The 15,985-nt window shown below is 35.3% G+C and overlaps 1 protein-coding gene across 2 annotated transcripts in view; it reads right to left on the bottom strand.

Moving 5' to 3' along the window:
• LOC144451178 (segment polarity protein dishevelled homolog DVL-3-like) overlaps positions 1-15,985 on the bottom strand; it is a 99,974-nt gene that overhangs the window by 48,053 nt on the left and 35,936 nt on the right. For both annotated transcript variants that reach the window (XM_078141975.1, XM_078141976.1), the window contains exon 3: positions 4,558-4,676. In XM_078141975.1, coding sequence (XP_077998101.1) covers positions 4,558-4,676 — 119 coding nt within the window. The remainder of the gene's footprint in view (positions 1-4,557; positions 4,677-15,985) is intronic.

Raw genomic sequence — 15,985 nt, 5'->3', positions numbered from 1 at the left:
AGGGATGGATTTTGTAGAACAGGGTTGGGAGTTGGGGAGGTATATTATAAGTGGAAAGGGATGGATTTTGTAGAACAGGGTTGGGAGTTGGGGAGGTATATTATAAGTGGAAAGGGATGGATTTTGTAGAACAGGGTTGGGAGTTGGGGAGGTATATTATAAGTGGAAAGGGATGGATTTTGTAGAACAGGGTTGGGAGTTGGGGGAGGTATATTATAGGTGGAAAGGGATGGATTTTGTAGAACAGGGGTTAGGAGTTGGGGGAGGTATATTATAGGTGGAAAGGGATGGATTTTGTAGATTGGGGGTTGGGAGTTGGAGGAGGTATATTATAGGTGGAAAGGGATGGATTTTGTAGAACAGGGTTGGGAGTTGGGGGAGGTATTTTATAGGTGGAAAGGGGTGGATTTTGTAGAACAGGGGTTAGGAGTTGGGGGAGGTATATTATAGGTGGAAAGGGATGGATTTTGTAGAACAGGGTTGGGAGTTGGGGAGGTATATTATAAGTGGAAAGGGATGGATTTTGTAGAACAGGGTTGGGAGTTGGGGAGGTATATTATAAGTGGAAAGGGATGGATTTTGTAGAACAGGGTTGGGAGTTGGGGGAGGTATATTATAGGTGGAAAGGGATGGATTTTGTAGAACAGGGGTTAGGAGTTGGGGGAGGTATATTATAGGTGGAAAGGGATGGATTTTGTAGATTGGGGGTTGGGAGTTGGAGGAGGTATATTATAGGTGGAAAGGGATGGATTTTGTAGAACAGGGTTGGGAGTTGGGGAGGTATATTATAAGTGGAAAGGGATGGATTTTGTAGAACAGGGTTGGGAGTTGGGGAGGTATATTATAAGTGGAAAGGGATGGATTTTGTAGAACAGGGTTGGGAGTTGGGGAGGTATATTATAAGTGGAAAGGGATGGATTTTGTAGAACAGGGTTGGGAGTTGGGGAGGTATATTATAAGTGGAAAGGGATGGATTTTGTAGAACAGGGTTGGGAGTTGGGGAGGTATATTATAAGTGGAAAGGGATGGATTTTGTAGAACAGGGTTGGGAGTTGGGGGAGGTATATTATAGGTGGAAAGGGATGGATTTTGTAGAACAGGGGTTAGGAGTTGGGGGAGGTATATTATAGGTGGAAAGGGATGGATTTTGTAGATTGGGGGTTGGGAGTTGGAGGAGGTATATTATAGGTGGAAAGGGATGGATTTTGTAGAACAGGGTTGGGAGTTGGGGGAGGTATTTTATAGGTGGAAAGGGGTGGATTTTGTAGAACAGGGGTTAGGAGTTGGGGGAGGTATATTATAGGTGGAAAGGGATGGATTTTGTAGAACAGGGTTGGGAGTTGGGGAGGTATATTATAAGTGGAAAGGGATGGATTTTGTAGAACAGGGTTGGGAGTTGGGGAGGTATATTATAAGTGGAAAGGGATGGATTTTGTAGAACAGGGTTGGGAGTTGGGGGAGGTATATTATAGGTGGAAAGGGATGGATTTTGTAGAACAGGGGTTAGGAGTTGGGGGAGGTATATTATAGGTGGAAAGGGATGGATTTTGTAGATTGGGGGTTGGGAGTTGGAGGAGGTATATTATAGGTGGAAAGGGATGGATTTTGTAGAACAGGGTTGGGAGTTGGGGGAGGTATTTTATAGGTGGAAAGGGGTGGATTTTGTAGAACAGGGGTTAGGAGTTGGGGGAGGTATATTATAGGTGGAAAGGGATGGATTTTGTAGAACAGGGTTGGGAGTTGGGGGAGGTATTTTATAGGTGGAAAGGGGTGGATTTTGTAGAACAGGGGTTAGGAGTTGGGGAGGTATATGTAGATGATGAAGGATTACACTTGACAAACTGCTAGTAGTACTATACGGTTACCATGGTAAATCAGAATTCAGAACTCTATGACAGGTTGAATGTTCAGAGATCATTTGTAAGAAACATACTGTTAAAGGCTGAATGTAAAATAGCACTAGTCCTGACGTAATTTGAATTCTGAACAGCTTCATTTCAACAATTCAGTCATTATCTTGTGACTGTTGTCGTGACGCAATGTACTAAATTATCATAACCAACTTGCTGTCAAAGTGGATTTTTGTGTGTGATGTCATCCATCATTCAATCTATTACGATGGAAAAGTACGCAAAATGAGCGTTTCCTACTGACGTATTATCAACTAAAATGTCATTAATAGTCATTCAGACTACGTCTACACAACTGACAGCATATAATGACGTACATTAATCCTTTAGTGTGCATTTTCATGCAAATCGTTGTACACCCCCAATTTATTGGTTTTAACATGTGAAAGGTGGTGAATGAAACTCATTTTACCATTATACAGAAAATTGACAAAGTGGTATTTTCACCTACCTGCTACACTAGATTATGAACTAGGCAACATAATTCATTTTTTTTTTTATTAATTCAATTTTCTTCTAATTTTTGTTCAGGGTTGTAAAAACATATTCCGTTATTGTATTGAAAAGTGACAGCATGGGCTTCACTAAATGTGAAGACAGTAACATTCAATTATTTTTAAATTCAATTTTCTATGCACTTCTGTTCGATAAACAAACATTTTGTTGGTAAGTAAAAATTATGAGTGGTCTGACTGCAACATAACACAACATTACCATTATTTCATTTTTCTGTGTATTTATTTGTTCAGTTTTTTTGTGTATATATATTTGTTCAGAGTGGTAAACATGTAATATCTATCTAATATCTATCTATATTACTAAAATATAAATGTGTATGATAAAGATTAATTAGAATCAATATGACAATACCTATTTGATTTCAGAATGTGAAATGAAATTGGAAAGCATTGCAATCATAGACGGCAAGAAAACATGCCATCTTTGAATCCAAGATGGCCACCTAGGTCCATACAAATGTTACCAAGGAAACAGCTATGACAGAGTGACCATTACTTTAATTCACATTAGAAATCACTTTCCCCTTGCTATCAGAAAAGTAAAGTAGATTTGATCTACAGACTGCATTAATAATTTTGTGTATGCGTAACAGATCGACGGCAATTTACTATGATGACAAAACCAGATTTCAAACGGTTGTAACTTATCCATGTGGTATCATCTATAGACATAACTGTTAAGCAGTTAATATTTTGAAAACTTTGGCAATAATGATTTTGTGGATGAAATCAGAAGACATCACAATATTCAATACAGTTTAAATATACTATATACTTATCTTAATAATTGACGAAATAAACAGTGCCACAGAAAAAGACCCATTTTTGCAAATTTATCGATGAAATGAAGGGACATGTTTTTACATACATGTATTCCCTTCCCTGTAAATTCTATTCACTGGTCTAATTTTGTTTTAAACCAATATTTTTGTAAAGGGCAGAAAATTCCTAGTCATTTTACCAGGGTTCTCTACCAGAATCTTTGTTCTAGGCAGGCCGAAGTAGGTAAAATCTATTTGTGTTCAAGTCATTTTACCAGGGTTTCTTTAATACCAAAGGGTGGTAAGTAGGTAAAATCTACCTGGGATACATCATCAAAATTATGGTGCATTGAATGAAAATCTATGCAAAATTGATCAGATTTCACTCCCCTGTTACCAGGGTTCCCAGATCTTAGCAAAAACACTCAACAAATCATGTCTTTCACCGTACACTGAAATGTCAAACTGATCCGATATCTGCTACCCTTTGGGGATCTCATCTAAAAATTTCACCGCTTTAATTTCACTCGCAATCAATACAGATCAAAAAGAGACTATCGTTTTGTAACGAAAGCACAGATAATTTTGGCTACAGGAGACGATAGTTTAAACAGCTGTGATCTCACCCGGATAGTAATGTCGTTTTCATCATCTTTAATCAAATGCATCACTTTCTGTCCTGTGGCATCACTTTGCATAGTCTTTGCTTGTCAAGCTGCACTCATTTCCGTTCCTATAAAATCTATATACTATCACCTGTCGTAGATAAAGATCTAAGTGATTTGATACCCATACAAATGTACACTGTCTGACTATAGTATACGATTCTGTGTTAGTGACCTTATCTGGAAAAGTTGACTTAAAATGGTGTTGAATTTGCATATGATACTATTTTTGATTGGAACCTGGTAAAATTTCTACAATATCATCCATCTTACAACTAGAGGAAGTCTATCTATGTATCTATGTGACTTGATACAGATGCAAATGTACAGTTTTGCTATACAATGCTACGTTATCTTACAAAGTTAATTAGAACTTTGTTGAATTTTGTGTTTAGGATTGTGTGGGTCCTGGGTGTATCAAATTTGCTTTACATGGCAAATTGCTTGTGAATCACCACATAGTAAGAAATGGGAGAATCCATCATGTACGTCACAAGAAATTCTTCTTCTTCTGTGACTGGCTACCTTCAGTATGTTGTAGATTTTGCCAGTGTGTGCAACAGAATATAGGAATGAAAATCAGCAAGTGTTGTTGTGCGTCAGTGGCATGTCAAAGTGACATTATGAAGGCACTAATTTAGAGCAGTGAGGAGGGGGTTGAGATGGAGGGGGTGGGGTGGAGGGTGGGGGGTTAGATACTTACTGAAAGGATGGTGGTCTAGAGTCCCCAATTCCTCCGGTTCTTTCCAATGGTATATCATCTCTACTTTCTGTACACTGAGATGCACTATCAGATATGCTGCTTCCTTCTGCTGCAACCAACTACAAGAAAAAAAACAAAAAAACTATCAGATTAGAAAAATATGATGATTCATCTATGCAGGTGATATGGTTACAAATTAATTAAACTTTGTACTGTACTAAAATAAAAAATGCTCAAATATATCGTTTTGTCAACCTGCTTCTTCAGGTCTATTTCAGGAAAGTGATGTCAAAATATTTATGAAAATGATCATATTTGAAAAAATATGAATTCATTCATGGTAGCAAGATACATTTTTATATAAAATACAAGGAGACAGGTTTTTTCTCAAAACTCAACTCAACTCAACTCCAGAGATTTATAAACACACTGGAAAGTATTTGCCATGTTCTCAAGATATAATAAGGTTGAGCTATCTTCACCTTCAAGGTACATAGGTACCCCATAAATACAAGTGCCCTAGGACTGTGGCGTTATTTTCAATCGTTTTTAACATTTCATGATTGTTATTATTTCTTTGTGTGTATTTATCTTCACATTTTTTGTACTTTTTTAAAACAATTATTATATTCCAATCAGTTATCTAGGCACTGACACCATTTTATGCAGGATTGCATTACACAGGGGGTGCATACAATGAATGGATCAGCCTTGCATATTTCACTATGTGTGCCCCCTAGTGGCAGACAAAAGAAATGATCATAGTGTACATACGTTTCAAATACCCACGGATGAGTAAAAATCTCGCAAAAGAACGACTTGCTTTGCACTGATAATACATACTGAATGTAAAGTAGACAGGTAGGGGGTGTTGAGATGATTATATAAAATTTGGTTTTGTTCAATTTGGAATTTTCATATGGTTGTTGAAACAGTTGATTTTTTGTTAAAGTAAGACATCCTTTGTGAAATAAAACCATAATCATAACAGGACGGATGAAAGCAGTGTGTATACAAAAGAAATAAAAACAAGTAAAGTGTTGAGTCTCACACTGCAAACTATTAACCATTGATCAGAAATGACCTCTAGGGTGGAAACTACTGCTGTGTGAACAACAATACCCTAATCCTAGCTTGTGAACACACTGAAAGGAATCACAGAGCCCGACAGCTACAACCCAAGGAATGTTTTCATTTGCATATCTATAGAGCCAACTGATTGGCAAGCACTTAATGTCTTAATACCAACATTATCAGTGAGTGAACCGGTTCTCTACTGTCTTTAGCATCTACAAATACTGTGATTGCCATCCCAACTATAACCACTATCTCAAGGTTGCGGCATCGACAGATTGCACGTACCCTTGACTTTATCAAAACTAAACTGGTATGAGTGAAGTCATGATTTTTTTTTCTCTTTTTCATTGGATTCAAGACATGGAAATTCTGTCATCAGGGAGTGCGATATATTTGTACAATTTTTCACAGACATAATGTCATCACAATAAGAGTCTAATAAGCTGTGGTGTCAACTTTTAATTGTTTGAACAGATTCCGTTGTCTGGATCCTCGACCAGCTGTATCGCAAACCGATGATCATGTTCTTTTCCACTCTCTATACTTCTAAGAAGTATCAAAGGCAATGATTCAATCCCAAGTTTTCACATGAATGGAGGCAGTACAATTAATACTCTTTCTCCATAGGGATATTTGTTTGTACACAACTAAGTACAAGTTAGGAGAAAGTGGATTAATAGCACCATTTTTTTAGTTCAGGATCAAATATTGCTACCACTGTAACCAGGTAACTGACTTTCCTGCCTATATTCTTATCCTAATCTGAACTGTGTCCTTAAATCTCAACATCAACTTTGTCTACACTGTGTATATGACTTCATTGGAATCTCCTTTCCAGGAAACTTCTCCAACAGTCTAAATTATTAATGATAACACCTGCTGAGGTATGAAACATTCAAACCATTTCTGTACCCATTTACTGCTGTGTAGTAATAATGATATCATTATAAGATAACACAGTTTAGTCAAATTCACCTCTAAACTATAAACATGCTTGAAATTCTGCTTTGAAGTTCTTTTCTGGGTCAAAGGTTATGCTATGTCACAGTTGTGTGTTTAGAAGAAATCACTAATTAGCTATGCTTCCCCAGCTGTAGTGTGGGCTTGGCTAGTTATGGCTTGCTGGGCAGACCTTTACAATTGTAACATCTACAGAATTAGAAATACCCACAGTGCAATGCAAAATAATCTGTATTGATGTCATCCTTTTAGACCAAAAATGTTCATCAGATTGGTAGATTAAATGAAATTACAAAGGTTATCCACATAGAAGAGTTTAATTTATTAGACTGTATTGAGGTTTTCAATCTGTCCTGGTCAACAATCCTAGTTCGACAGAATGACGACTTAGTGGACTAATGTAAGTACAAAATTTGTCATTCTGATGAGGATCGTCAACCAAGACAGATGAAGACCTCAATGCTACTAACTAATTGAACTACATGTGACTTATAAAATATAACCTTTGTAATCACTCTCCATTTTTATTGTAACAACTATTGGGAATTATAATATTAATTGAAGTGTACAAGTTTTTACTACAGATTTAAAGGGGTATGTTTCAATCCCAGGTCATCACATCAGTGTTATCTTAGCAAGGATTACATAGGATTAGTCTTTTGACGCAGCTGTTTTTAACACCAAGATTTTAATACTAAGCCAAAGTGGGCCTTTAATTGAAAGCTTGGTCTGTATTAGGATCAAAATCTACATGAAAAACTGAAAATTTCATCCATAATCCAATTTAATTATTATGGCTTCACTAGTACAATTATACTAATGTAAGAACCTGAGACTGAAACCTTGGCCTTTAACACCTGTTTGGGATCTTTTATCATCACTGCAAATATTCAAATTGATATCCATATTAGGTATTCATAGTACCAAATAAGGGTTCAGTACAAACAAATTAATGATACCATATTAGGTATTCCTTGATTGTTCTATAACCAATCATCATCATTTACTGGTTCACATCAGAAATCTACTCAGTTAACTAAAGAGTTTCTCCATTCTTGACGCATTATTTCTTAAGTGGAGTCGTTCTCCAATGGGAAATCATAGCGATTTCAGTCTTGAAAAGTCATTCATTTTGTCTACTCTCAGAGGATATTTAGATGTACGACAGCAGTTCTCTTTGTTCCCTACGGTTCTATCAAATGTGTAAGAAACGACTAGAGCTGGTTTTGCTTAGAATTACAAATAGAGAGTATATTCCTAATCTATATACAAGACACTTTATTATACCAAGCACATGCCTAGTTGTATGCATTCAAACCAAAAATGTTTGAGTTATATACACCCTTATACATCACAACAATACATACACCACTAAATCTCAGACTCAAAATACGAGTCAGAACATTCAAAGACCTCATTAACATTCTCCATTCTTTTTAAAAACTATGCTTGCAAAGGTACACTTACATTATACCCAAAAAATTGTCAAAAGCAATGACACATTCATGAATACACACGTTATAATTCACATATATTCAAATTTTATGCAGATATGGCAATATTATAATTTACATATATTCAAATTTTATGCAGATGTGGCAATACTATAATTTACATATATTCAAATTTCATGAAGATTGACCTCTTTCCATAATTATTTTTACTCATTTATTGCCGACTTAAAATCTTAAAATATTACTTTCAATATATGTCAGAGAAATACTAGTCATAAAGAGCTGCCAACACTTACAAAATTTAGTTTTTCTTTCAAAATCTTGTAAATTTGATTTGCTTTTGGGTGTAGCTATTTCCTTCAAAACATTGGTATGCAGAAGCAATATTAGACAACGTATGCACTACATGCATTGCATAAATTGAGACATAAACCAACAGAGAGGGCAAAGAACTCACAATTCAGTATGTTACTGAATTTTTATTTCATCGTCTGCTGCTACTTCTCGTATAACATTAATGATTATAAACAGAAGATTGGCATAAATCATTTCTTGTGCGTCATTTTAGATGAAAAGGTTGAAATACATCAATTTCCAGCCCCAGTTCAGATTAAAATGACAATTTAGGTTTAAAAAATAGTCTGGCAGAGCTTTCAAGTAATTTAGTTCAGAATGAAAGAATGATCATGTATAATTTCTGACTCCACTAAAAACTGGCAATAATGCAAAAACATGGGATTGAAACCCTGGTCTTTAATTCGCACTGTTTATATTATTTCCTTTTTATTTTATTTTATTATTTATTTATCAAGCCTTCACAAGAAGAGAAACCAACAATGAAAAAAAAAGAAAACACGATACATTACAATCATACAAAATAATACAATTTTCCTTTTTAACTCTGAGAAATGTATTTAAGTATCAGCTTACATGTATTGATTTGTAAAGTCACTTATATGTTAAAGGCAAGATCTCCATAACACTAATAATTATTGCTATGCAAATATATTAATTTTGATTCATAATTTTTATGCCATTGGCATAAATAATAGCTAATATTTATGTCTTATACTACTATATTTATTCTGAGTTTGCCATTTAATGTATATTTTTATTATAATATCGTGATTAATTTCAATTATAGGTATTTTTTTATAGATAAATTATAAGAGGACTTTTTTACAACAATCCAAATACATCTGTATGTTTAAAAAGGGTGTTTATTTTGGACTTCTAATTCATAAAATAATTTCATCATGGCTTCGTACTTGAAAAAGAGAAATGTGATGTGAAATGTTAAAAGTGTGAAACTACATAGACCAAATCTGTATTTGTAACTCAATACATTGCAAAAATCTAAACAAACGTAAAAATGTTTGTTACTACATACATATACAATAACAAACATTTTACACATTTATTAATGTTTTACAATTTATTGAGTTATGAACACTGACTTAGCATATGTTGTTTCACATTGATTTATCAAGTAGGAAGCTATGATGAAATTGTTTTATGAATTAGAAATCCAAAATAAATACCCAATCCTCATCCATACGGCCATTTTAAAACAAGGCCAATACAGTTCACTTTCATTAAAGTGGCTATATGGATGAGGATTGGGTATTTAAGAGACAGTTGACAATAAAGGGTAATAAGTTTCTCATTAGTTTATGATGTGATCATTTCTATTGTTGTACACTAGACAGTCCCTCCCAAACAATCCATCAATTGTAGTCACAAAACATTCACTATAAACATGACAAAGTAGGCAATTGAATAGTGGCTAGGATTATGACAATTGACAAATTGATGTGCACAAATTCATTAGCTCATTGTTTGAAAATGACAAAGTCAAATCTATTAAGTGGATACTTAGATATTACACCCCAATATTTTTCTTTATTCAGCCAAGCAAAATACAAGTGACCTAAGGGACTTTGTCAGTACGGGTCAAAAGACAAATAATGACAAACCCCCTAGGTCGCAAGAATTGAATGAAGAGAAATATCGGAGAACAGTATACTATAGTAATTATACTACTGCAGGCATAATTTATGGAAAATCTGGAAAAACAATGACAACTCTAAATGTATATATTATGAGTACCTCAGAACAAATGATATACACACAGTCATGAAGTATTAGAATGCCCAAAGTATTAGTCTCATATTTGCACTCATGCTTGCAGTGTTGTCTGCTGCTATTTCACTCACATGCATGTGAAAATACGGGTGCAGAGAAAACTGCAAGCACTCATTCAAATACCCTGAGAACACCACACTTGCACTCACGTGTAATGAGATTCTGTTATAGTATGTTATGTGTGTCCAAAACGCATCAACAAAATACTTCATTACACGATGAGAAAGCACTTTAACTAGACTACTGTACACGTATATACATTACATTATCAATTGCATAGAGTGACAGTAGTGTACAAAATTATAAAATAATAAATAGATTGATATCGTTTATGAGTCATCCCTTTCAAGTGTCATGTCTTCGTTAAATTGAGTGTGAAATTTGATTAGAAGAAAGTTAATATCGACAACGCCATGTTCAGATTTCATAAACGCAACATCTAAGATACAGTTGCATTGCAGAAGGTAGAATTCTACTCTGATGTATTCTAAACACTGGGTGGCCTAATCAAAAAAAATTGTGTGGTTCCGATTACGCTCAATTTTAGAATAGGTGGGGTAGGTAGATTTTTTATATTTTATTTCATTATATTTTTTTTTCTATGTGAGTGTCTAGTTCAGGTTTTCCATTGTTTTCCAAATGGTCTCTATGTTATTTATTCCTTCCTATCAGATGTACAGCCATTACATCACATTTCATAATTTACTAATTCTGTATTCAGATCTTATTTGGATATGAGATTAATTTGTAGAATTGATCGATAATATCAACTCTGAATATGCTTTGTTGTCATGGATATCAAGGGAGACAGGTTTTACAGTCTTCATCACACCAAGGTGTTGTCGGGATGGTGTTGATGTTCAACAGTTAAGTGTAAACCTCACATACTATTTATTTCAATTATCACACCACATAAAAGCCAGGCTGAACATGTTCAAACACAAAACATGGGATTTATATCCTGTTCATTCTGCATCATAACAACTTGCATCTACTTCATTGATGCTGCGATGCTCAAAATATGAGTATTCTAAATTTTCCGTTTCAGGAGGTATAATTTTAATAATCATTGCCCAAAATTTCTACATTCAGTCGAACACCATCACCTGACGGTTTTGCCACTACTCAAGTATCAACTCAGTGACAAGGCTCCTTAGGTGACTCATAATTGGCTGAACAAAAAATATTGGCAAATAATATCTGATTGTTAAGCCTTAATACAGCTAAAGTATAAAGGCTACCATATTACAAATCTTGACTAACATAAGGGTACTTAATTCTATATTTTTGTAATCATAACTTGAACCTTGGATTTTTTTCTCTTTGACTACAAAATATTTTGCTGTAAAGATTCTATGAAAATGGTCACCATTAACAGATGTTTTTATCTAATTTTCCTGTGCATTATTTAATTATTGAGCAATGTCACTCCTTTGTCAACTTTTTACACACCTGTATCTTCTTTGCTTTTTAAAAATAAATAAATATATAAAAAAATTATTAATAATTTTTTTTTTAAATCCTTGATAACTCAAGATAATGTTACATGACTATATTTTTTTCACTTTTAATCTAATTGGAACTGAGCCTTTATATCTTGAAACAATAAATTAAATGTCATCTGTCACTGATTTTATGACATGATTTCATCAAAACAGACAGACAGACAGACAGACAGACAGACAGACAGACAGACAGACAGACAGACAGACAGACAGCCCAGACACATATACATTGTATACACATGTATACAGATACACACATGTAGACACAGACAGACAGACAGACAGACACACACACACACACACAGACAGACAGACACACACACATACATACATGTACATACATACATACATACATACATACATACATACATACATACATACATACACACAGACAGACAGACACACGAACGACACATAGACAGAGACAGAGACAGAGACAGAGACAGAGACAGAGACAGACACAGACACAGACACAGACACAGACACAGACACAGACACAGACATAACTATTTATACAAGGACTAAAAATCATGGCCCCCAGTGTCAATATAAGTGTATTTCTGATGGTGCAATGTATTTATTGCAGTTTATAAAGTAGTTGAATGACACAAGCTGGTGGGAACTCTGTGGGTATGCTAGTCACCAATAGAAACAAATACAGCTACCTAAAGAGACACAGGCGCCATGACGACACACAAATCAAAACTTCTCTTTGCAGTTTCTTTCAAACGGTTTAACAATATTCATACATTGCTAGGACTAGATCATCATTAAGATTGATGGTTAGAGTTGGGGTGGGGTGGGGTGTAGTAGACCATGGTGTGGTGAAGGTAGGGTAGGGCAGGGTCATTATTTCTAGGATAAAATTGAAATATCACCCTTAGCCATGATGCAATAATTGTGTCAATTACAAGACAAATTACACTTTAAAATGAATTCACAGCAAAGACTCATTGACAGTACAATGTGTCTGATAACATCAAAGTGATTGATGGTTTAAAAAGTAATTAAACCCAAATCGGAGTATAGACGTAATTCACTCCTCAATCAACGGTATTCAATCTCAGCACACAAGTATGCAGGAAATCAACCTGTAATGTTGTGAGCGTGATATTCCGACCACAGCACCCATTAACATGTCACAACACTTATTCCTAGAGGGCATAGTGTTAAGTCTCCACCCCTCTGATTATCACATTGTTATCAACTCTCTACTTCATAATAAGGCTAAATGCAATCTGTTATGTTGGTCGGTGATCTCTCTCTCTGTGCCCACATACCTAGCTGTCATGCCTATGCTGGTCTGTTTTTTACCCTACACTACACTACAGACATAAACAGCATGTCTTAACACATCCAATGTCTTGCAGTAACCTCTCCCTACTCTAAAATATTTCTTTGGAGTTTTGTTCTATATTTCTCTCTGGTATTCTTGGTACCTACATACCATTTTACCTCATGCTAGAGGGTCAACATAGAACAAAACGGTCGACTTATTCTCACGCACACCTACATGTATAGTAATACATGTGTAGTGCATGAAACGGAATACGTACGTAGGGTGTTAAAATGGAATGCATGTGTAGTACGTGAAACAGAATGCATGTGTAGTGCATGAAATGGATTCCAAAAAAGAAATCAAATGATAGTTATCTTTGTGACATGCCTAGGTGGTAAAACTCTTCTTCATTTTTTCAAATAATAAATGAGGAACACCTCAAATTTCTACCTACTTTTATACCTAGAAACAGTTCCTTTTTTGGACGTGGGGAATATACTTTAATGTGAATTGAACTCAAATGTACAAACTGAAACATGAACAACAGAGGGTTTGGATCTTAGAGATGTTTTGATTTGTGTTTCTTTCAACTTTACCTGTCACCTGACCGTCACCTGACCATCACATGACATAAGTATAAACCAACTTGTCTACTTTTCTCGTACTTGTTTTACTTTCTTTCATTTTTTCTTTTCAACATAAATAGAATCAATGATGTTTGACATGTTGTTTAGTAGAACAATACATCATTAGCTGTATTGTACAAAGATGTGTATAAACAGTGTTGTCTTTCTATATCTCCTAGCCTTGCAGTCATCCGTATATAATCTAAAACACCTAATGTATTGTTTTTCTCTATTCGGTTATCTTACCTTCATGTCTGGCTTTTATCAAGCATGAAGGTTTAGTGTTTGATGTCTCTATTCTTAATCTTACACAGGGTTCATTTTATTGTCATCTTTTTTCACACAAGACTTAGTGTTGGCAATTTCTCATAGTCTACAGTAACAGCTTGGTCAACAACAAGTCTCTACAACTTGGATTTTCATTTCATCGTTGTAGTAGGCCCTCACTCTTTGCTTTCCAAGTCGGCAACAGGCCCTCACTCTTTGCTTTCCAAGGTGGCAATAGGCCCTCACTCTTTGCTTTCCAAGTCGGCAATAGGCCCTCACTCTTTGCTTTCCAAGTCGGCAATAGGCCCTCACTCTTTGCTTTCCAAGTCGGCAACAGGCCCTCACTCTTTGCTTTCCAAGGTGGCAATAGGCCCTCACTCTTTGCTTTCCAAGTCGGCAATAGGCCCTCACTCTTTGCTTTCCAAGTCGGCAATAGGCCCTCACTCTTTGCTTTCCAAGGTGGCAATAGGCCCTCACTCTTTGCTTTCCAAGGTGGCAATAGGCCCTCACTCTTTGCTTTCCAAGGTGGCAACAGGCCCTCACTCTTTGCTTTCCAAGGTGGCAATAGGCCCTCACTCTTTGCTTTCCAAGTCGGCAATAGGCCCTCACTCTTTGCTTTCCAAGTCGGCAATAGGCCCTCACTCTTTGCTTTCCAAATCAACACCACAATTATTCACATTATGTCACTCATTTTTCACAAACGGTAAGTATATTTCTTTGAAGTTTTGTCTGATAGACATTCTAACAACTCGTAGTAACAAAGCCCCTTAGGTAACTCGTATTTTCCTTGGCTGAACAAAGAAAAATATAGGGGAATAGCATCTAAATATTCAATATTCAGACATCATAGACTGTTCTCTCAATGACATAAAATATACCATATAATTCTAAGTCAATGAATAATTGTGTTCTGGACTTGTGTACAGGGGATAAATTTGTTACTTTATATACTCACAGGTGTAAATATGTCAGTTGATATTCTCACCAGTCAATACTATTGAATCCATCAAATCTGAGTGCATTTTCATGTCGTATAAACCATCTAAATTAATCCCCAACGAACACTTAACAATTTCACTTTCTCCAGGCTTATTCAGTGACTCATACCAATCTACACAGTTGTTGGCAAACTAACAGCTTCCCCCATTCATAAAACTAGCTGTCTGTTTTGTGTAAACATACATACATGGTCATTTGAAATATTCCTGAAATAATTTTACAATTTGAACATTCCCTGCATCATTCGTTAAAATCTATGCTTTGTTCAACTTCTGGCAAGAATTTGGAAATAATGACATACATATTTCAGCAATGTCTGATTTTGTAAACTGTTTATCAAAGTCATGTCACTCAACTGATGTAGAACAGCACGAAAGAAACGTTTTCATTTGAAGTCAAGATTGATGAGGTCATCTTATGAATATTCATGATATGACATCATCTTATGAATATTCATAAGTAACATGACTAGCTGTGATTTATCACTTCTAAACTGAAAGTAAATGTCAAAGCCATGAGACCATCAAATCTAAGTATCTACACAAAGCTGTTCTCTTAATTTGAAATAGTTACCTATTCCAACAACTGTTATTTCAAACTGAATTAATCAAATTTGTCAAATGAGAATTTACGACATAATAATCACTCAATTCCTGTGACTTTCCAGTGTCGTAAATTTTCCTGGGTGGCAGTAAAATAATATCGTTACTTTGAGGAGTGATCATTCAAGCATTCCAACAAGGAGTCAATAACCTTCAATGTAGGAGTGCTATAATGATCTGTCTCAGATTTTGTTATATAATTTATGATTTTCAAGATTTTACAGCAATTCATTTTACTTTATCAGTATACCATACTGAAGTGGATACACTGTGTTTGTCAGTTCATTGAAAATCTGTATTTGTAACACCAACACCTTTTCATGTGTGTGTGTGTGTGTGTGTGTGTGTGTTACTTATCAAATTTTTTAAATGTACACACAAAAAACAGCAATTTATGATGTCAATCTTGCAAAATGAGCAGCACCATTGTCAACACACCAAAGCATAGCTAGAAATTTTCAGCCTGAACTGTCAATCACATCCTGACAAGTCAACTTTAACCTTTGACCTTTGA

The sequence above is a fragment of the Glandiceps talaboti genome, chromosome 21 (assembly GCF_964340395.1).
Source record: "Glandiceps talaboti chromosome 21, keGlaTala1.1, whole genome shotgun sequence".
Taxonomy (NCBI): domain Eukaryota; kingdom Metazoa; phylum Hemichordata; class Enteropneusta; family Spengelidae; genus Glandiceps; species Glandiceps talaboti.
The sequence above is the reverse complement of the archived record's forward strand: the minus strand, read 5'-3'. Positions and strand labels throughout refer to the sequence as shown.